Below are 23,019 nucleotides of genomic sequence, written 5' to 3' on the forward strand. Positions count from 1 at the left end.
AGATTTAAAAATTAATTTACGTTTATACGTACGTATAATTGTACGTACGTATGCCCGATTTTTTTTCGTTTTTGATATCTCGAGAATCACTGAAGATATTGATCCTAGACTAATTGCATTTTAAGGATAATACAATGAAGAAGATCTGGAAGGAGTTTAAACAAACTCGGTTTATTAGTTTTTTTTTATAACAAAATGGCTGTAAAATAAGTTGCGTAAAAAAGATACTTGAAATAGATTCAACTTATTGAGTGATTAATAATGTTGAAAACTGAGCTCAATATCAGTACAACACGGTTGTCAATGACTCTACATGACTCTAAATAATAATATATTGTTTATAAAAATTTTAATTTGTTATAAACAATTTAAAATAGTTTTAAATTAATGAATTATCATTAATATTATTATATTCGATAAATATTTATAAAATATTTTTATAAATATGTTGATGTGATTAATTAATTGTATATTGTTTACAACAATAGCAATTTTTAATAAATAATAAAAATTGAAAGATGAAAAAATTATGGATTTTGAAAAATGGAAACAACATAGTGCCTCTAATCCATTTTTTTAATCTTTAATTCATCTCTAAAAAAATAAAAACTAAAAAAAAATTATTATTTAAAAATATATCAATTATTCATCAATCATTAAAAATGATTTTATTAAATTAAAATATTGATAAGTTATAATTAGTTAAAACACATCATTAAACCCAAAATTGGATGCAAAGTAAATACAACAATGTTAAAAAAATATTTGTTTCAATAAATAATGCATTAAATTGTTTTAAAATTGCTGTAATTGAATAGCAGTTATTATCCAATTTGCACTAATTAAAACCTTTAGTTTACGTGCGGAAATAAAATAATTTATTGTGTGAATCTGCCTCAATTAATTATCCAATTTATTTTTCATAATACATAAACAATACTGAATGGTTCAATTTTCCCTTTGTGTAACAAAATACTTCATTCCGGAAATTAGAAATAATTCCGACCAAAGTCACAACACTTTATACATACATTTATTCATGCTCATGACATACATTGATATTTGTTTGATACAGTAAAAAAAATTATTATCAGTGTGACTGACAAGTATGGTTAGTCATAATTCATTTTTATCTTTCGAAGTAATAGGACGATACTTGAGTAAACTTAATCAATATTGACTCTAACAATTGACACTATATGCATTCATCACATGAACTCTAGAGTAATCAAAGGATCAAAACTTTCATTTACTATGGAATTTTATTATTCCATGTACAATATTTCATATTAAATAATCTTTATATTAATTCAATAATATTAAATATTAAATATTTGGCATAATCTTATTAATAAATATATGCAATTATATTTAAATAAAATAAATTTCCGATAAATTATAAATAAAAATAAAGATTTAATACGACTTGTGATTTTATTCAAAAGAAGCAAAGGTCGATGGCATAATAGAAGTTTTTTATCACCAACTATTAAAAAAGTATCACTTTAACCAATGTCATGAAAACAAAATGAAAGTAAAAGCATATGCAAAGAAGCATCTGTGAATTTCCATTACACTTTTTTTTTATGCTGCTACGCGAAATAAATCGAATGAAAATAACATGGGGATATTTTGATTTATTGGTATAGCATTTGAATTCGGCAACAACAGAGCAATTGAAAGAAATTAAATATTGATAAAGGGATTAAATAAAAAAGATAAACAAAAAGAAAGTTTTGAAATCAAGTCGAATTTGAGTGAAACAAAACTTGGAAACTGAACCACAAAAGTTTGAAGGGATAAAGTTGTTTTTTTTTTGTACAATTGAACAGCATGGAATAAAATAAGTCCTTTTCTATCGTTAGTTTGGTCCTTTTCTGGTCGTCATTTCGACTGGTTTGGCACTCGAGAGCATCGGTAAAGGTTCATCCGCGAATCCTAGCTAGGCCACTTTAGTCCGCGTACCTTCTATACATATGTAGGGTACATAGGAGGTATATATATGTTGGGTTATGTACGTATACCTAGCGTTTACATATATAAAGCAGCACCACGTGTACATATATACTCGGCAACTACCCTCGGTGGCAGAGGACCAGAATGTCGTGGCATGAGTAGAGAGAAACTCGGGACAAAGACAGACAGAGGACTTGGTGGTTTGAGGACGAACGAAGGGAGAGGATAGCCAATGCCTTTGGAAACGCGTCGGTTCTCTGGCACTAAGTATAGACGTCCTCGCGACGCCAGCCGTCAATATACCACCCCTAACTAACCTCCATCCCTCGGTTAGGTTGGTGGGTGTTGGCAAGAGAGAGCGAGCAGGATGCCAAGTGAAAAGGAAAAGAGACAGAGAATTGAAGCAAACGAGGACGCAGGCACGAAACGCCGGATGGACATGGCGCAAGGGAGAAGGTCAGAGTGCAAGAGAGTGAGTGAGTGAGACACTCACTGCCATCCTATATCCGATGCTGTCCTACCCTATTCTCTCGTGTGTCTCACCCTCCTATCTGTATATCCTCCAAGTCTCTCTCTGTCGTCGTCGTCCTCAGTGGCATCGTCGTGTTCTAGGGACGTTCGCGAGGCCAAAGGCATCTCTCTAGACCCCCAGGCATCTGCGGGAACGAGAGGGCAAGACATATCCAGGTTTGCTAGGACATTGCGGATATATTCACTCTCTCGTCTATATGGCTAAAGGAGCGACAGAGACATACACAGGACGACCGACCTCGGCTTTCACGTCCCGGCATCCTCCGACTATTCCGCGACGTAATCAGCGAGAGAGAACCACTCCCACCCTCTAAGCCACCCTCAATCTAACCGTAACGCTTCCCTCTCACCCTTCATCCTACTCGTCGTAGTCGTCGCCCCGCAAACATCGGCTCACCCCACCCACCTCTTCATCTTCCCTTTTGCACTGCATCCAACCCTATGTACACGCTCTTGCGTCCAACACGATGCACTCTCGTCCGAAAAGCACCCTCATAAACTCCACGTCCACCATCACTTTCTACCCCAGCTGCTTTTTCCCTCTACTTTTATCCACCCCTTTTTTCTTATACACTGATATTTCCTCCTATATTGAGACTCTTGCATTTCTTCTTGCTCGATGCTATTCCAAGATTTCCGGCACTCTCACTCATTTCCGACTTGTTTGCTATTTTTTCTTCCATGCTGAGGAATTCTTATTTGCTATGTGGTACAAAGTTTAATGGGTTAGCAAGATTATTATTATTATTTTTATAACTCTTTTAACCTAGTTAATATTTCATATTATTATTTGTATACAAGCCTTGAAAAGTTTTTATTATTATCATTTGATGTTGGCTTTTGTTTTATTTCATCTCTTATCCATTCCCTTTCGCTTATTCTTCCTCATCCACTATCTTCTGAAAGCTTGGGAATCTCTCATTGAAAACCGGCTCTGACGTTTCCGTGAGCGTGCTCATGGTACGTAAGAGAAGCAAACTCTTTCGCGGTACACAAGCACTTACGTCATTCGGACTCGAGTTCACGCCAATACTACCATCTTCGTACTTTCTCTACATCTACTTCATTCGTAGCAGCAGCAGCAGCAGCAGCAAAACTGCTTTTTGATACTCTTTTTTTTTTTCAAACACCCGTGTGCGCTTCTACATAATTATTGATGATATATTCAACTCCGGAAATACTTCATCATCCCAAAAATTCCGAGTAGAAAATTTTATCTATTTAATAATAGATATTAATCTGCATAATCAATAATCAATCAATGAATTTTGATCTAATATTTATTATTTATCATCAACAATCAATTATCATGAGTAACTCATTTTTAATTCTATTGTATTCAACTTTGAACATTTTGTTCATGTATTTCGACTATTTTCTCTTTATAGATTTTTATGAATTTATTAAATTTACTTTTATTCGTTTTTAATGAACTCTGAGATCACTCATAATCCGGAGATTTATGATCTAACTTTTTTAATAATTTTTTTCAAGGTGTATTATGAATGGAAATAAATGTCAGACAAATTTTTCTTTTCTTTATTTAAATAATAAAAATTAGATAGTGTTAAAAACTAGTGCACTCTATGTTAATTAGTGATATAATTTTCAACAAAAATCATTAATTATTAAATAATATTGATTCAATAATATTCGACTCATTTTTAATTTACATTTTGCAATTAATAATATCTATACTAATAAATATTAAATAATATTAAATATTTTTTAATATTTATAATAATTATTTAAAAATTAAGATTCCCACAATTATTGACATTTTATTGTTTATTATTATTTATTCAATTTTATTTCATCTTAATTATATTTTATTAATGTATTAATAATCTTTTAGAATGTTTTTAATTTTGTAAACAATTAAATTTATTTAAAAAATCTTTTTTAACTTTACTTAAATAGTCGTAATCAATAAATAAATTGATATTTTATCATTTTTTAAAAACTCAATTTTTTGTTTTTCGCCCGAAAAACTCCGAAAATTCTTTCAATTTGTTTACATGCTCACAAATGCTATGAATACAAAGTTTGATAAGAGCATCGCCATAACCTAATTATCCACGAAAATGAGGTTTAAACGCATGAATGCATGAGTAAACTAAAGCATTTTAAACACACACACACACAAAAAAAAACAGCTCAAAACCCATTTTTTTATCTAACCTAGTGAATCATTTATACACACATTATTTCCAAAACAAAAAAAAACCCTATAATGGCACTCTTTCAGCATCTAAAAGACTGTTCTACAAACAACATCCAAACATTGCTTGTTGTCTAAATACAAACATGCCCACGAAGAATCAGTATAAATCAATACCCGGAAAACTATATCTCTCTATTGATATTGAATATTTAAAAACCGTTTACTCGAACTCGCTACCAACTCGAAAGAAATCCTAGAAAAGTCTAATAAATTGTTTCTCTTGTTATTTTTTTTTTCTTTACTCCAGTTACAAACATAGTCATGTCCACGAGGAGGTTATACACAGTGCTATAATATCATCATAGAATAAATAACAAGCGAGAGTCTCTCTGGCTATAGTACAGAAAAAGATCTCGCGGTCGAGCAATCAAAAATAAAGTGGCAAATCGTCCGTTAAATGAAGCCTAGGGTTTTACACTCAGCATTTTCCAAATGCTATATACATACACGAGCACACATTACACAGATCGTGTGTAAATATATACGTAACGAACGCGTAGGGTCGTAAGAGGATAAAAGAAACGCATGATTAGACAAATGTCGTGATGGCATATAGGTTTAATCGTATTCCTCTGATGTCCATGTACGTGGCAGCCAGAGTCGCGAGAGAGGCAAGATGAGATATCTCCAACACATACATGTCCCTATATATAGACAGTTATATATATATGTATGTAGGTGTGTGTGGATGTATATATCTATTCCACAGCTCTATGGCAACATCTCCACCTCCTTCTCTGTGTTCGTGATCGCGAACACGGGCGCGACTGCCACTTATGTGGGTCCGACAGCTTATGTACGCCCGCGAGAAACACCTATGTGCCGTATCCCCAATGTACATAGCCAGAGAGACTATCTAGTATCCCGGTAATACCGTGCACGTTGGACGCCAAATAGCGGTTCGCATATTCGGAGATGTTTCGAGACTCCTCAACGCTTATAGGTGTTATATAGAGATAGAGAGAGAGAGAGAGACAGAATGAGAGAGAGGAACCACGACGATCGCCCTTGACTCCAAACCAGATACTTTTATCCGTGGCGAAACGCGAGTCCTGAGGCGATGATTCGCGTGTTTTTGCTTGCCGCGCACGACCAACGTTATCTCGCAAAGGCGAACGCACGCTTCGTCGAATGAAATTCACAGCAAACGTGCGCTCGAGCGAAAGCAAAGACAGAGAGAATATAAGCGAGACAAGGACAGTGGATCCGGCAACTACGCATTTTTGCACCGCGTGATATCGATAACGATTTTACTGCTTGAACGTTGAGTTCTTTTTATGTATCGGAATATTGGAGAGAGAGAAAATGGTATGTAAAAAGGTTATACATGGCGGTGGTCGTGGTGTGTTAACTTGATGAATTAGTGCTGAAAGAGTAGAGCCGAGGTAGGTGGAGTAGAGAGAAGATGAAGATTATTTTTGAGACGCAAATGTAATGAAGTATATGGTTGAGAACCACTGAGCGCAGCTGCCGCGGCGGCGGTATCTCCGCGTTGTCTGCTCCCTCACACCCTCGCCTTGTGTCCCACGTGGGTGACGGTCGAAGGGGTCGCACGGAATGAGGGTGACGGCGGTGCGGGGATGGGCAACGTGAGAGGCGAACAAGCAGCAGTAGAGTGAGAGATAGAACGACGCTGAGAATAGGGCCCGAGGGGGGAAAGCAACACTACACCACCCACTGGCCATCTTCTCTTACTCCCTCCTTCACTTTGTCCTATCCTGACTACGTGTTTTCGTAAGAAAAAAAAACTGCGCTTGTTCCAAGATTCTACCGAGGGTGGAACCTCTATGCCACTTCGACGTCATCTTCTCTCTGCCTGGTCGCGTTACGGAAAATTGCGAAGCGCGTCCTTTTCTTACTCAGGAGAAAGGAAATAGGTAAAATAGAGAATAGATGCTTGAGTTGTAGGAGGCGGAGAAAAAGAAAAATTCTTAGAAAAGGAAATGTCAGTGTAATTTTCACGTGTTATAGTCATAAATTTATTTCTTCTTCGTAGAAGAATATTCAGCAATTAGCGAATTACATAAGGAGCTTTAAGAAAGTAGTCATATCTGATGTGTATTGGTTGGAGTATTATTAGTCGTTGAAAGAAAGAAGAAGATGAAGATCATTAATAAATTTTCTGTTAGAAGATGAGAAGAGACGTAGGTCAAGATTTTGCCTACTCTCTCAACTACACGTGGCATGTGGCTTGTATTCGCAAATATAAGTTTCTACCACGAGTATTTACTACCGCTATGGCTATATTTACGGTTTATTATTGTTATTATGTTCTGTATCTCATTCAGATACGAGAGAAATGATTATGAAACCCACGTAGATATTTTTTCTTCTCTCCCTCTGTATTATCTCAAGTAGATAACTGTGTTGGTAAAAGAGAAATTTACTTGTAAATTTGTACGTGTAACCAACAATAGAAAACTAATAATTATAGAGATCGTGTAATTGCGAAGGTACATTCAACATTATCCCAATTATCCATTTCTCTTTAATTATACATTCTGCAATTTGTAAATACGCAAGTTTTTCCAACAAAAGATCAATCCCTTCATACCAACTATTTAAGTAATTAAATGGCTTTTAAAGTTAATCAAAAATTTCCAGCAGCAATTTTAACTGTAATGATAATTATTAATGTTAACAATCACTTACAATGTTGTAAATATTTGTTTTTTATTTGGAACATTAAAAAATATTTCTTACTTTGGTTGGAATCATACAACGAACTTTTCGTTCTTATCGATAAATGAAGATTTAGCAGGATTGTTTTTTTTTCAATAATCAGTGGTAGTAATATTTATTGGTATTATTGATTATTTATATTATTTACAATTTGAGATATTTTTGTAAACATGATAAATGATAATAGTAATAGTAATGTTTCTTATCCAATTTCAGCCAGATGTCATTCGTTCACCTACATGGATGCTGAACAGTCAAAGAGGGAATAGCTTTGAGTTTGCTACTTTTTTAGTGAGTCTTCTGCTAGGCCAAGGTTACAATGCATTCGTAGTTAGCGGTTACGCGTCTAGGGAGCAAACGATGTATGACATGTCCATGAATCCTTGTCCTTACATGCCAAAATCTGAGGAATTATCAACAGTATCTGAAACTCCAAAGGTGTCCAAGTACCAACTAAAACCACCACCTGAATTCCGAAGTAAATTGCTGATGGAAATAGAGGAGGAGGAAGTACAAAGACAGCAGGAAGAAGAGCAGCAGCAAGAAGAGAAACGTCGGAAATTAATTCTTGTAAATTATACTTTTACTTATCAATTCACCTACATGACTCTTGCATATTCATTGTTGCGAAATTCTTAATCGCCATGTCATTAAAGATTAATTATATGGTTGGGTAGGAACAGGAACGCCTTCCTCCAGACGAATACTGGGGCTATCGAGTACACGCGTGGGTTGTCGTGCTGCCTGAAGCAGGTGGTGCTCGCCGTCAGGAAGTCCTCGAGCCTTTTTTTATCGAACCCTCATCTGGGCAATGCTACTCAGTCAACAATCATCAAACCAATCTTTTGTATCATGGAGTAGAGAGCATTTGGAACGATCGCAATTACTGGGTCAATATGCAAATGTGTACTGAGGCTTGCATTAACATTAACTGGGACCTCACCGATAACCGCCATTGGGAACACTTGCTTCCAGGTGAACCTCATACTATGCACAGTGTTGAAGAGACCAAAGCTGATGAAGATTTGAACATACAGCAAGACAAACATTTAGATATGCCAATGTCCTATGTTGAACAAATTGACATTCACACTTTAGGTAATTAATCGATGTTTATGATTAACAACGATTGAATCGTTCGGTGAAAGGAATTTAATGAAACTGATTTATTTCTGATTGCTGTTACAGATTACGAACGTCGATTTCCGAATGGTAGGAAGATTATGTATTTCAAGAAAGTTAAGGTGGAGTTGTGTGCTCCCTATATACAAATGGATGGTTTGATCGAAAAGATTACAATTTATGATGATTATAAATGGCAATTTCCTACTAGGGTGTATGAAAAATATATCAATCGAGGAGATAAGCTCAAAGAATCAACTCATTATTTGGATACGGGACTTGTAGTTGATAGGTACAATCGAGGAAGACCTGATGCAGTAAAGGGTGAGTTTGAATGCTAATTATTTTTATTTGATCACAAGAAATACATTCAATTATTTAATAATATGTATTATTAATTCCAATTATAATGAAATTTACTTATATTTTAATGTTATATGTAATGTAATATTGAAACCGTTTATTTATTTAGAGCATCAATATATGTCAACGGATAATGATACACTAGAAGAAAAAAGAACTCTCGAGTTTTATGATGTCGTGCGGGGCGATGGATTATCGAAAATCGAAATACACCCGTCGTATCTCATACAATACTACGTTGGTCGAAAGGATCTTCTTTATTATCGGTATTTGTATCTTTTAGACTTCTATATTGTCTTGATTATAATCATGAAAATAATTTTTTCAACATACATTATTCAAGATATGTCGAGTTTTCATCAGAAAAAAAATCAAAATCTCGTCAAGGCATACATTATCGTGACGTTTCGGTAATTAAAATATCCAAGCATGTGAATATATTACTACCGCTATATTCAGAAAATTTAACGAATGAAACATTCTTTTTTTTTAATCAGAAAATCATTGAAAAATTTAATCGGAATAAAAACATTCCCGTTGAAAAAGATATTGCAATCAGAGAGTTTTGCATTAAAGACAATAAAATTGAACTGATGTACCATTATAAGGATTATAATATAACTAGAGCTACTAGGACCTTCATCAAACCAACTGATAGAGGTGATGAACTGGTATTTGATCCTGACATGACTTATGGATACAACGTAAATAATAATTATAACATTTCTCATTTATTATTTAATTATCCAACAATTTATAATGACTTGGAATCGTTAAATATTTAGCCAAATCCTGAAGCTGTTGAAGAGAAGCCATTGGATTTGTATAATTTGCTGGAACGTCAATTGAAAGATGAGCAACAGTCATTAGTTTATGTTCAAGATGCTGAAAGAATGGTTAATGAATTTTTAAAACTCAGAAAAAGCGAGTATGGAATTCCAAAATTATCTGTATCAATATTTGATAAAAATAGAAATGAAGAAGCGAAGGCAGAAATGATAGCAAAGGTAATTATCATTAAATATTGAATAATTAGGACAAACTAATACAAAGAGCTAATAGCAATTAAATTCCTTAACTGATTGTATAATTGTTACTAGTTTTAATTTGAATATTAATTTCACAATTACTAAATTTAACCTTTTGGTAATAAAGTATTCAATATCGTTCAATAATAAAAGAGAATAATTTGTTTTTTGCTTGACTATCATTAATTTAGTTTACTATTTTCAATATTGATTGTTTTAAAATGGAGTTTAGCAGTAAATTATATAATAAATGTGCATAATTAATAAAAAAATCATTTATTGATGGTGTATAATTACAATGATTAATTTTCTTATTACGGTACACAGTAATTATGTGCAATAAACAAATTATTGAACACATTTAAAAAATATTTTAGTTATAATGTTTATAATTAACAATGAATAATTTAGGAAGAAGCACTGCATGCCCAAAGTCTTCGTCAAGTTGAAGAAGAAGTGGACTATTTGGCTCCGTATATAGCACGACGCGGAAATCCTGATAAGTTAACAAAAAGTGAAGCTCTTGAAATATCCCAAGAATGTCTTGACGACTTGAAGCAGATGTTGGTCAATCGTGCCAATAAGATATGGTGTCAACTGCAAGCAAGTCGTCGTAAATTTGAACAATTACAAAATCAATTAGAACAGGTTATTGACACTAATCAATTTTTTTTTTTTTAACAATTAATTAATAAAAATTCCAATAATCCTATAAAAATATGTATTAATATTTATTTTTTTTTCTTTAAATTTACAGGTAGACGATTTATCAAAGGAAGAGGAAGAGAAACTCATTGAGGAGACGAATAATGTCAACTCTGAAATGCAGACACTGGACGTTAGATTGAAACGTCACTGTGCTCTGGCATCAGTACGTTATCAATCAATGGTTAAGAAACTGAAGGAACACTGGCGATTGGATTCTCTTGCTGAATAAGTAATAAGAGTAAGTTTGTCTGTTGAAAATTTATAGCACTGATTTTTATAGTCATTTTTTTATTTCGATGAAAATACATTCTCGCGGAAAGTCTTTTTTATTAATATCACGATTATTCTATATTTAAATTTGGTCATGAACACTTGTGCACAAGAGAATAGGGTGTAATATCATTGAAAAGACCACGAACCCATTTGTCCGATACAACGACCTGTAAAATTAATTCAATTATTTTATTTCACTGCTTTCATAGGTCTTAGGATCGTAAAAAATTCTTTATGATTATGTGATATGCAAATGAATTCTTTTCTGTACCTTGGTCGTCAAAAGTTGCCAGTGTAAATTTACTGAGTTTATTTGTAAAACTACAGGTATTCATTATCACAGAGCCTTCTGTTCGATTCTGATTTGTTGCATCTACATTGTCTTCAGTGTGGCGGCTTTCTTCAGCAAATACCGAAATCAATGTATCCATCATTATTGCCTAAAGAAAATTTTTAAATTAGTAACCATTCAATTTTAATAATCAAAATTAAGTTTCAACTTAATCTGAATGAATAATATTTCAATATTTACTTGTCGAGAAAATACTTGTAGTATTTTATAAACACGTGCACCATTTTCTCGAACGGGAAATTGAAGAAAAAGACATGGCAAACAATCGGAGTTACTTTCATCTGAAGGTTTAGCCATTTCCCAACTTAACTCTGAGTATTTCAACCCCAACAATAAACTCTAGATAAACAAATAAAATAATTCACTGTATAAAGAATATGATAAAAAAGAAAAATACAGTTTCTTCTTATTTCACTTACACATTGAGTATCATCAACAATATAAACTCCCGTCGTATTTATAGCAATAAGAATTGCTTGATCTCGGTTGGTGATCCACGACGCTAATCCTCGAACAGGTCGTTCTATTTGACCATGAAAAAATGCCGCTCCATAACAAGGTAAACCCCAACAAAATTCGAGATATTTTCTTACTAACTTTCTAGAGTTTGGATTTGTTCCTGAATGGTTTGGTATTCGTTTATATTGCTCGAGAAGCCGAGCTTCAGGCGCACCTTTACCACCCACGAGACCCAAACCAAACCCCAAGCCTAGAAGAAGACTTGGTGATGTGTAATGATGAGGTAAAAATCTTGCTCGATGTTTTCTAAAGTATGCTAATGTATGAGTTTGTGCATTGTAGGGCCCAAGTTCTATTCGTGCTTGAAGTGCTCCTAAACTAGCATATCTAGCTTGTCCTTCACAGGGATACCTTCCTGAAAAATAAATAATATTTTTTCATGTATTATTTTTCTTTTTTTTTTCAATCATTAAATAATTATATTCATTAGGGGATATTTTTGTTTCGAAATTACCTTCAAGCACATTATGTCTCGCCTCCGCATATAATAACTCTAATACTTTTGGTTCTTTAATCATTTCTTCATCTTTGCGTGATAAGAAAACATTTCTTCTAAAGTAAAGCAGAGGTTCGTCATCACTCTGCCCTTCTTTTGACCCGTATTTATTTAATAACTTATTCCACTTAGCAGCAAGTTCAATAGGTTTGTGATTCGGCCTCAGCTGTATCTCCAATTGTGATGAGCACATCCACATGGCAAAGACAGCCTGACCATTAACTGGAGGTGTTCGTGACAATCCCAATTCTGCTTCTGATTGTACGATTGATAAAATATGTTGTGCAGACACGTTTCGTTCTACTTCCATTGTCAGAAGTACTCCAGACATTAAGTACACAGCTATCCGTATTTTTTTTTGAGGAACACTCGGATGTTGATTAATATTGTCTACTTTAGATGCTTGGAGATCTATAATATTTATTTTAATTCATTCATTTCTAATTTTTGATTTATTAATACTAATTTGTTCATTGGTTTCATTTAATACTTACGGGGTAAAACGTAATTTTCTTTTTTATATGCGTTTTGAAAACGACGAACAGGCTGCTGTTGCTGCCTTCTCATCGTACAGTCTTCTTGTTGATCCATGATTCGTGACATACAAATGAAATATAATCACGTTTCCACACTTTATTAGTAAAATAACTTTTTTACAAAATTTTCTTCTTAATCAAGTATCTGATTCTAAATATTATAATTTACAATGAATACATTTTATTCACCCCATTTTTTTATGATACAAATTGTTTTGTTTACACCACATGCTTTTCTCTTCTTCATTGTGATAAACATTTACATCGAATTTAATATTTTTAACTTCTGATAGACATTTTATCAATAAAACCTCACACATTGAGCTATTTTTAATAGTATTTGATAATTAGTACACTTGGGTGAAGTTTTAAAAAAACATTTTATAAGAGTAGAGTAATAAGTTGGGTTTAATGACAGCAAATGTAAGTAAGCATTTTCTTAAAGCAGTACCATTCGAGTTCTTGAAACTGTGGATATTGATTTCTTCAACTCATGGCTGTGATACTGACCGAGCAGATTAACAATGTACTAAAACGCTTGCGCAAGCTGTATTTACTACCGCTGGAACATTTATACCTAAGTTGTAATTAATTCAAACATTAAAAGGGCAAGAAAATGAAGTTTTTTTTTACAAGCATTAATTAGTCTTAAACATTTTATTTCTAAGTCTTCTTACATGGAATCTTTACAATACTTAACGTAAGATATTTTTCTAACTATTAGAAAATTTATATAAAAATTAATTATTTAAAACTTTTATTTTATTTAAAAACTCATTAAGTATACTAAACTGAAAAATTAATTCCCATTGATTTTATTTTTAACGAAGCAAGTTTAAATAAACGAATTCATTTTATAAGATAAGGTAAGATAATCGAATCTTACTCCATTAATGATGTAAATATACTGAATAAGTTAATATTGTAATCCTGATAATTTACCTCTTACTTTCTTTCGAGTGCACTTGAAATAGAATGAAATTAATGAATAGTGGATACTTATAATAATATTTATAAGAGTAACATTTAATTAAATGTGTAAATAAATAATTGAAATTTTTTGTACATTTAGATCAAATCAGCAACGTTCATAGGCATTTCATCGATTTGTGTTGAATAGTATTGTTCAATGTCTCTTAAAATCCTGATGTCGTCGGTCTTTACGAAATTAATTGAAACACCTTTACGACCAAATCGACCAGATCTGCCTATTCGATGAATGTACAGCTCACGGTTATTGGGTAAATCGTAGTTGATGACTAATGAAACTTGTTGCACGTCAATACCTCTTGCCCAAACATCTGTTGTAATTAGAACTCGGCTGAAAAAAAATAATACCTCTTTTTAATTTCATTCAATAAAACTTTAACAATTAATATGAAAAATAAAAAAAGCTAAGGATCCGATAAATTTCCAATTATAAAGTATAAGATTGATTTAAATGCTTTTTGCTTTGGTAAAAATAAAGAGAAAATTTGGTTGAAAATTTACCTTTGTCCTGATCGGAATTCTTTCATGATATTATCACGTTCTTTTTGCGGCATATCTCCATGCATTGAACATACTGTGAAATTAGCCTCACGCATTTTCTCCGTAAGCCAATCAACCTTGCGTTTTGTGTTACAGAAAATAACAGCTTGAGTGATGGTGAGTGTATCATACAAATCACAAAGTGTGTCAAATTTCCATTCCTCACGTTCTACCGCCACGAAGAATTGCTTGATGCCTTCCAGAGTCAATTCATCACTAGAAATAAAATGAATAAAATTAAGTAAGTGCTTAATTGATACCTTTATACATTTTTTACAATAAAATATTCACCGTTTAACTAAGATACGAATTGGATCAGTCATAAATTTGCTCGTCATTTCAAGAATTTCATGTGGTAATGTAGCTGATACTAAAACCACTTGAGTCGCTGGGGGTAGATATCGATAGACATCATAGATCTGTTCTTTAAAACCTTTGTTTAACATTTCATCAGATTCGTCCAGTACTAGCATTTTGATTGCTCGTGTTCTTAAAACTCTTCTTTTAATCATATCTGAAAATATAAATAGGATTAAAAATTATAATTAGAACGAATAAAATGATTCATTGACTAACTTAGTTCAGATGAACAAATGCAAATGGAAACATACCAAAAACTCTGCCAGGCGTTCCAGAAACAACATGTTGACCATAATCAAGCTTTCGAATATCTTCTCCAAGATTGGTACCACCAATACAAGCATGACATTGTACATTCATAAAATCTCCCAAAGCCAGGATAACTTTTTGAATTTGGACAGCCAATTCACGAGTTGGTGACAAAACTAATACCTGTGTTTCACGTACTTGCGTGTCTAGGGATTGTAGAATTGATATGGAGAATGTAGCGGTTTTTCCAGTACCTGATTGTGCTTGTGCTATTACATCTCTTCCCCTCATAATAGGTTTAATTGAACGTTGCTGAATAGCAGAAGGTTTTTCAAAACCTATGGGTAAAAATATGATTATTTATGAAACAAAATTATTGTGAGAAAAAACAACCATCAAACGCTTTGAGGTTAGGATGATTCGTTTAACAAAGTATTGATATTGTAACTCACCGTAAGCGTAGATTCCTCGAAGAAGTTCATCACGAAGTCCCATATTATCAAATGTGGAGATAACTTCGACATCTTCGCTTGTTTCAAATTCAACGTTTGATAAATCTTCTGTTTGGGCGACACGGCGTGACTTTCCTTCCGCCATTTTAAACGATTCTGATTGAGTTGTTTTTCTGAAGAGCGTCAGGAGCTAACTGAGTACAGTACCGGACATAAATGCTGTATGATTTTCTATAGGAAGGTATAGGAAAATCGCATGTATAACCGTAAGTGTCGCCATCTGGATAAAATGGATCTGGTTGAACTAAAACAAATGTTGATCCTATACCTACAGACGGTATGACAGTTTGTTACCATGCAAACATTCTAAAGGACATTGACGTGGAAGTAGACAAAATGGCGTAGTGAGAGGAATTCTATTGACGTGATTTTAGTGCAAATGTAATTTTTTTTTTTAAAAGAAGACAATATTTGTTGATGTCAACACGTGTTATTTCCTAACCAAACAAAAGTATCCGAAATAAAAAAGTGAAAATGAAAAATTCGGAGATAGTTGGATTTGCCAATCCAGAAGAAGTTGACGATGATGAAGATAACGAAATATGTCACAAAAAAAAGATATCAAAGAAATCAGGAGGATTTCAAGGAATGGGGTTGAGTTATCCTGTACTAAAAGGCATCTTGAAAAGGGGTTATAAAATTCCTACACCTATTCAAAGAAAAGTAATTAATTTTTTAAAACATACTAATTAGTCAAATACTTCTTCTAAATCTTATTGTTCTTGTTATGTCAAATGATTAATTTTATTTCAGACAATTCCTTTAGCTTTAGAAGGCCGAGATGTTGTTGCTATGGCTAGAACTGGCAGTGGTAAAACTGCCTGCTTTTTAATTCCAATGTTTGAAAGATTAAAAACAAGACAAGCAAAGACGGGGGCTAGAGCATTAATTTTATCGCCAACTCGAGAATTAGCTCTTCAGACAATGAAGTTCATTAAGGAACTTGCTAAATTTACTGATCTTAAAGCTTCTGTGGTACTAGGAGGTGATAGCATGGATGAACAATTTGGAGCAATTCATGGAAATCCAGATATTATTGTAGCTACTCCTGGACGGTTTCTTCACATTTGTGTGGAAATGGATCTTAGCCTAGATAGTATAGAGTATATTGTTTTCGATGAAGCTGATAGGTACGTTATTTATCATATGCAGTACATATTTTTTCTAATGTTATAAAATAAATGATTACTTATTTATTTCATTGATAGGCTTTTCGAAATGGGTTGGGGAGGACAAGTTCATGAAATAACAAATCGACTTCCAGAGAACAGGCAAACACTCTTATTTTCTGCCACTTTACCAAAAGTTTTAGTGGAATTTGCTAAAGCAGGACTTAGTGATCCAATTTTGATACGTCTGGACGTAGAAAGTAAACTTCCAGATGAGCTGAAATTATCATTTATTTCTTGTAGATTAGAAGAAAAGGTAGCAGTTCTTCTGTGTTTATTGAAATATGTCATTAAAGAGGATTCACAAACAGTTGTTTTTGCTGGTACCATGCATCATGTTGAATATCTTCATATGGTAATGATTAATTTGGTTATCAAATAATTAAAAATGAAGGAATGAATTAATTAATCAATTTTCATCTTTAGATTCTAGATCATGCTAATATAAGCAATACTTTCATTTATTCGAATTTAGATGCAACTGCACGTAAAATAAATGCAGCGAAATTTCAGTCGAATAAAGTCAAAGTATTGATAGTAACAGATGTAGCTGCTAGAGGAATTGATATTCCTCATTTAGATAATGTGATAAATTTTAATTTCCCCGCCAAAAGTAAACTCTTTGTTCATCGAGTTGGTTAGTAAATTTTTGATTAACTACTGAATTAATTTTTATATCTAAACGAATCTAAGCTTTCTGCATAAAATAATTGAACATTAAAAAATCATTCAGGACGTTGTGCTCGTGCTGGACGAACTGGAACCGCCTACAGTATAGTATCCAACGATGAGTACCCATATCTCTTGGATCTGCATCTATTTCTAGGCCTCCCACTTACAATTATTCCACCCACAGGATCTAAAAAAATGATTGAGGGAGCAATTGGTAGTTTTCCTCAATCTATGATAGAACAGGAACTCTCAGAACTAATTATTTGGCATGATACTCACACAGATTTGGTAAATTGATAATATTTTAAGTAACTAAATCTATGTGAATAAATAAGTAACGTTTTTATATTTTTAATTTTTTAGCAAAATATGAAAAATGTATGTAAAAATGCGTATCAACAATATTTGAGATCAAGGCCAGGCGCATCTACAGATAGTGTCAGAAGAGCTAAAGAATTAGATATTAAGAATGCTGGTGTCATTCCCGAATATTCAGATATGGCTCCAAAAACAGCTAGTATTTTATCACAGATGAAAAATTACAGACCTCCTGGAGTAAGTCATAAATTTTTTCTGAAGATAAATCGATGACAGAGTCGTTCAATACTTAACTATTTTATTCGTGATTGCAGACTGTCTTTGAAATATGCAAGAAACCTTCATCAACTGATTATAAAGTAATGAAAGCCAAGCGAGCATTCCACAAAGATGTTATTATGAATTTTAAACAAAAAGTCGCTGAAAGACAAGAGACTTCTGAAAAAGTTACCAATGCTGCTGAGAAGAAATTAAAATTAGCTAAAAGTAGTACTGATGAAATAAATGCTGCATTCAATGAAATAATTACTCCAAAAAAGAGAAAGTTGGATGATTTATATAAGCCTACGAAAAAAAAGAAGAAGGCTAGTGTAAAAGACGAGGAATTTTATATTCCTTATGCTGCGCCTGATAAACATACAGAAGAAGGGTAAAAAAAATTCTTTCGCAATCTTTATAGTTGCTTTAATTATGAATACGATTTTTATGTATTAATTTAATGTAAATTATTTACTTAGACTTGCTGTAAATAATTTTATGACCGATGCAGAACGAGTGCAAATGGACTTGGATGTGGATAATGAAGATTCAAGGAGACTGCAAACACAAATAAAAAAATGGGATAGAAAGAAGAAAAAAATGATAACTGTAGACAATGTACGTGATACTCATGAATTTTTATAACTGACTAGACATAATAATATTGAATATTAATACAACGTTATTTTATAACAGAATTCTAAGGCTGGAAAAATTCGAACAGAGAGTGGTACATGGATCTCTGCATCCTACAAAACAAACCGGTATGCTCAATGGAAGGAAAAATCAAAGATGGAAAGCAATAATGATGAAAGTGATGATAATGAAAATGAGGATAAGTCAGATGGCTGTAAGTAATTGATGATGATACGTATGTCAACTTTTGATATTAAAGAATTTGCGCAGCAGTCGTTATTTCACCGAGTTATTCAGTTGATATTTGAATGATGGAAGTGATTGTAGCAGACCAGACGGCTCTGTTAATTGAGTAATACACGTAATGAGAGCGCGGGGAAGAGTCAAGGATATTTTTACTCTGGTTGTACTTCTGTTACAAATTGATGCAACTCAAGTCCAATCTCGCGAGAGTTAAATACAGGAAACGGGTCATTGATCTATCTACCATCGGTCTAATTTATTTGATCACGACTTTTGCCAAGTCGTAAGAATTATACCGACCAGGAAGCTCCAACTTCGTAAAATATAAGCCGGCTTTGTAAAAGCACCACTAGAATTTCACATTGAAAAATCAGCCATGACCGTTACTCGTTAACTTAACGGTCTTAAACCCGCAATTAAGTGTCTTTCAATAAAGCCTGCTTTATCGTTGAGGCTGGATTAATTTTTTGTTCATACTCTCTTATCGCTAGATGCACACGTGCTCGAATATCTTGTATGACTCTTAATGCAATTCTAGAATGACCTTAGCCAACTGACTATAACGTACCCATTGATTTAGTTCATCAGCTCTCATCATCTTTATGTCATTTTTATGAATCTAAAAAATCAAAGCCTTTTTATTGATGGTAATTTATTCGTAAAAATTTATCAATTAAGAATTCGTTATCAAATTCATGTAGGTTTTTTTTTTATTGTATATTTGCGTGACGAGTCAACAATTATTTTTCGGATTTTATTTTTTATATGTTATCAATTTTAAAATATTTTCTATATATTTTTTTTCATGATCTAACGAAGCGTGTCCAAACATTGTTAATCGTCATACTTTTTTCATGTTTTTTTGTCCTATTGATTAGATAGTGATCATTAAAAACATTCTGCGGAAAAGTTCGACCTTGTCTGTGGCAGGTAGAATGAGAGATGTTGTTCGTGAGATAGTATATAATAAATCGGAATTTTTTATTTGAAAATACGGAAATTAAATTGAATTATTAGATAATTGAAACACAAAACCTTGGCAAATATGTTGACAAAATATTTCGGTGTAAATCATTTGAAGAATTTGCATATTTAAGATGCTGAATGTTCACGTGTGACAGTGTATAATTGAGAAGAAAATATACTCAGTCATCGTGACTCTTAAAATAGAAAAGAGTGAAGACCTATTCGTTGAACTTTCGCCAATGTAAATATTTCCGGGTACTTGACGAAAATTTTAATTCTATTATCAATCAACAAATCATTACATTGATTAAATCTATTTTTATTTTATTCTTGTTCTATACAGGGCCAAAGAGTCGTTGGCAGCGATATAATCAGAAAATGAAGGAAAAAGAAAAGGCGAAGGATGAGTTAAAGAGACCTGAGCAGATTCTGAAGCAGCGAAAATTAAAAGCAAAAAAGAGGGGTCGAAATAATAGAAGGAAGGATAAAGGACATAAAGGAAGCAGGAAACGATAAATGTTTGAATTGACGTGAGTTAAGCTTTTGTATCGTTTTTGTATTCATTAAGAACTTGAATGTTTTATTATTTTTTATTTCAAGAATAATAATAATTAGATAAATGCTTTTATATTTATTACTTGTTACTTAAAGTAAGTTTTTTTCAACAAAAGTTTCTAAAGTATTATAAAATCAGAATAAAACTGCAATTAATTTTAAAGAAATTATGACGATAAATCTCAATAAATATTCATTAATTAAAACTTATCCTGAAATTTAGATCTCTCTGGGTGCGTGATGCGGAAATCAAAATAGAAATGAGAATTGAAGAAGATCCAACACGAAGTAACGAGCAACAAAACGGAAGAAACAAACAGAAAGAAATAAAATAAGGAAATGATAGACGTCTTCTGTATCGTAAATATTCTTTTTATTTACTTTATAAGTTGATTAATTAATTAATTATTTTATAACTAAATTATGAGAACATATATATTTGTAAAATAATTTACAAATATCAGAGTTTTAAAAACAATTTGTCACAGAGTTCATTTTTATTATTAAAAAATCTTTAGATAAATTTTAGTATTTAATATGATGAAGAGTAATTTATTACAACAGCTCAACAGAAATGTTATCAAGTGCCTAGTTAGATTGATCAAAGAAGCATCTTGCTGCGCAATTGCTTTTATACATAAGAAGAGTAATTACTCGATTATGTTAAACAGCGAAGGGTTTGATTCGTAGTTTATTTCAAATTCTAAATGATTTAACCAACAACTCACGTATTCCATCTGTAATTATTCTTAATCAAATATTCCGTAACTCCCCTTTTTTCCCACCATCACTCACCAGCGATAACATACTTACAGAAAAACCTAACTATTTACACTTTTAACAATCTCTATCATGATAATATCATTTCTAATTGGTCTCATTAAGCATAGTTTTTAGATTATTATTTTTTTTTTGTTTTTACTAAATACGTAATACTTTTAAAAGGCCGTGTGTTATTGAGACTCATAAGGTTTCTGAAGACGTAAACGTGCGATTCAATTATTCTCCGAAAATGATTGAGGTAACGTTAGAATCTGACCGACTTAATAGCATATAATTTTAAACAATCAACTTTTTCACGGTAATTAAACCTTGTTATATACAGAGAGAAAATTAATAGAAAATTATTCTAACACGTTTCATCCTTATCAAGTGTTTTTGCATCTTCTCGAATATTCACTGACGTAAATACTTGATTTTTTCAACATCATATCAGGAATTTTAATTCTTATGACCATTTCTAATAGCAGTATTTGTTCTTTTATTTTTTATTATAGCAATTATTTTAAGTTAAATAAGAATAAAGATCATATTAAATGTCATAAAATGAACATCATAATAGAAAAGAAACTTTAATCAAGCTGATAAAGATATTTAACAGTTATTTTTTCAATAAAAAAGATAATTTTCATATTTTACGAGGTACTTAAATTTTATTTCATTGTAAAAGGTATTATTTCCTCCAAAAATACTTTCAACTCATTTCAGTCTTTGATATTTCAACATTTTTAGCTTTTAGCTAACGAGAAAATAGTAGAGTTGATGACTTAATGTTTTAATTTAAAGTTCAAAGTGTCAAGTACAAGCTAAATTTGAGTTAAAATAGAATAAAGTTGACAGAAAAAATGATATTTGCTTTTTCAAAAGCTTCCTTTGTGCTTAGTACATTTACCTTGAATATTCTCTGTTATAATTCGTGAGAATAAATGATTGTCATGTGAATTCTTTACGTAGATCTTCATTTGAAAATTCTGTAAAAAGCATGTAAATATAGTTCTATACACTTGTCAACTTCTGCATACCTTTCCCATCCATCAAGGCTACCTTGAACGACCACAAGAAGGTTACGCAATGGCAATGCACACGGTTTGCTGTCTTAGATCGTACCATGTGGTACGGGTGTTCGTATCTACGCAAGCGAAACGCATTGGTTGTACACGTGTGCATATTTGTGGCATATTCATACTGCTGTTTGGTGGCTTTTAGGATACAAATGTTTGGTGATCATATCCGTTGTTGATACTTGGAACAATTTATAATGCTTCTTTAGGAATTCCAAACTATTCTCTAATTACTTCCAACACTTTCTCTTTAAATTTCATCGACATTAATAGAATTGCATCTCTGCAATTTTTGTTTTATTGATTTTGTTGCTGTCAAGTATCATTAGAGATTTGAAAGAAATATTCTAGATGAATTTAAAAAAATTTTTCAGCTTTTTTTTCTTGTAGAGTAATCATAATTATGATGAATATAATAATTTTTTTTGGGGGAAAAAAGTTTCTGTGTTCATTAAAAGGTAAAATAATGCAAATCCATCAGAATAAAAATCTCAATTATTTTAACTAACTATCTCTCGAGGATAATATTATAATGTGGAGAGAAAATTCTGGGTAACAAAAACATATAAAGTTTCATTTAAATATCTCTTTGTAGCAATTTCCTGATTAAAACATGATTATTATAATTTGCAAACTTTCATAACAATTTTCATATTCTCTATGTTTGTTTAAGCATATGTTTGAACATTTCTCTCTCTCTCTTTGTGTTTTTAATAACAGTATTTAATTGAACATTGAGAATAATAATAATAATAATAATTAAATAAACTAAAAGATTTATTTTTCAAGCCCATTGTGTAGTTAAATTTGTCAACAGATTTTCATTGATTTAATTGAATTTGAATAATACATGATTTTAGTTAAATGAAATTGAATGAATTTAGAGACTATTATAATTATAAATATCAACATTTTATTCT

The 23,019-nt window shown here is 32.2% G+C and overlaps 4 protein-coding genes across 4 annotated transcripts; 2 read left to right on the forward strand and 2 right to left on the reverse strand.

Moving 5' to 3' along the window:
* Window positions 1–2,323: 2,323 nt before the first annotated feature.
* LOC118068143 (dynein regulatory complex subunit 7-like) lies at window positions 2,324–13,263 on the forward strand. Its single transcript, XM_035085345.1, has 11 exons — window positions 2,324–2,428; window positions 7,610–7,963; window positions 8,071–8,491; window positions 8,582–8,839; window positions 8,988–9,144; window positions 9,222–9,288; window positions 9,376–9,582; window positions 9,664–9,885; window positions 10,318–10,554; window positions 10,664–10,852; window positions 13,239–13,263. Exons 1-10 carry the CDS (start codon window positions 2,324–2,326, stop codon window positions 10,841–10,843), a joined length of 2,208 nt encoding a protein of 735 aa, XP_034941236.1. The 3' UTR covers window positions 10,844–10,852; window positions 13,239–13,263.
* Bili (FERM domain-containing protein 8 Bili) lies at window positions 10,824–13,243 on the reverse strand. The gene is made up of 6 exons (XM_035085458.1): window positions 12,749–13,243; window positions 12,213–12,665; window positions 11,659–12,113; window positions 11,420–11,578; window positions 11,159–11,327; window positions 10,824–11,054 (listed from the first exon to the last, which is right to left on the reverse strand). Exons 1-6 carry the CDS (start codon window positions 12,855–12,857, stop codon window positions 11,014–11,016), a joined length of 1,386 nt encoding a protein of 461 aa, XP_034941349.1. The 5' UTR covers window positions 12,858–13,243; the 3' UTR covers window positions 10,824–11,013.
* Window positions 13,264–13,798: 535 nt separating the features above from the next.
* Window positions 13,799–15,585, reverse strand: LOC118068079 (eukaryotic initiation factor 4A-III). Its single transcript, XM_035085240.1, has 5 exons — window positions 15,382–15,585; window positions 14,932–15,267; window positions 14,612–14,834; window positions 14,282–14,536; window positions 13,799–14,111 (listed from the first exon to the last, which is right to left on the reverse strand). The coding sequence occupies exons 1-5, from the start codon at window positions 15,524–15,526 to the stop codon at window positions 13,859–13,861; spliced, it is 1,212 nt and encodes a 403-aa protein (XP_034941131.1). The 5' UTR covers window positions 15,527–15,585; the 3' UTR covers window positions 13,799–13,858.
* Window positions 15,558–20,738, forward strand: LOC118068077 (ATP-dependent RNA helicase DDX54). Its single transcript, XM_035085239.1, has 11 exons — window positions 15,558–16,104; window positions 16,195–16,571; window positions 16,650–16,965; window positions 17,037–17,247; window positions 17,344–17,570; window positions 17,646–17,837; window positions 17,915–18,249; window positions 18,338–18,476; window positions 18,555–18,708; window positions 20,047–20,233; window positions 20,482–20,738. Exons 1-10 carry the CDS (start codon window positions 15,916–15,918, stop codon window positions 20,217–20,219), a joined length of 2,313 nt encoding a protein of 770 aa, XP_034941130.1. The 5' UTR covers window positions 15,558–15,915; the 3' UTR covers window positions 20,220–20,233; window positions 20,482–20,738.
* The last annotated feature ends 2,281 nt before the right edge of the window (window positions 20,739–23,019 follow it).

Source organism: Chelonus insularis, unplaced genomic scaffold, assembly GCF_013357705.1.
Source record: "Chelonus insularis isolate UGA/USDA-ARS -01 unplaced genomic scaffold, ASM1335770v1 contig_399_pilon, whole genome shotgun sequence".
NCBI lineage: Eukaryota > Metazoa > Arthropoda > Insecta > Hymenoptera > Braconidae > Chelonus > Chelonus insularis.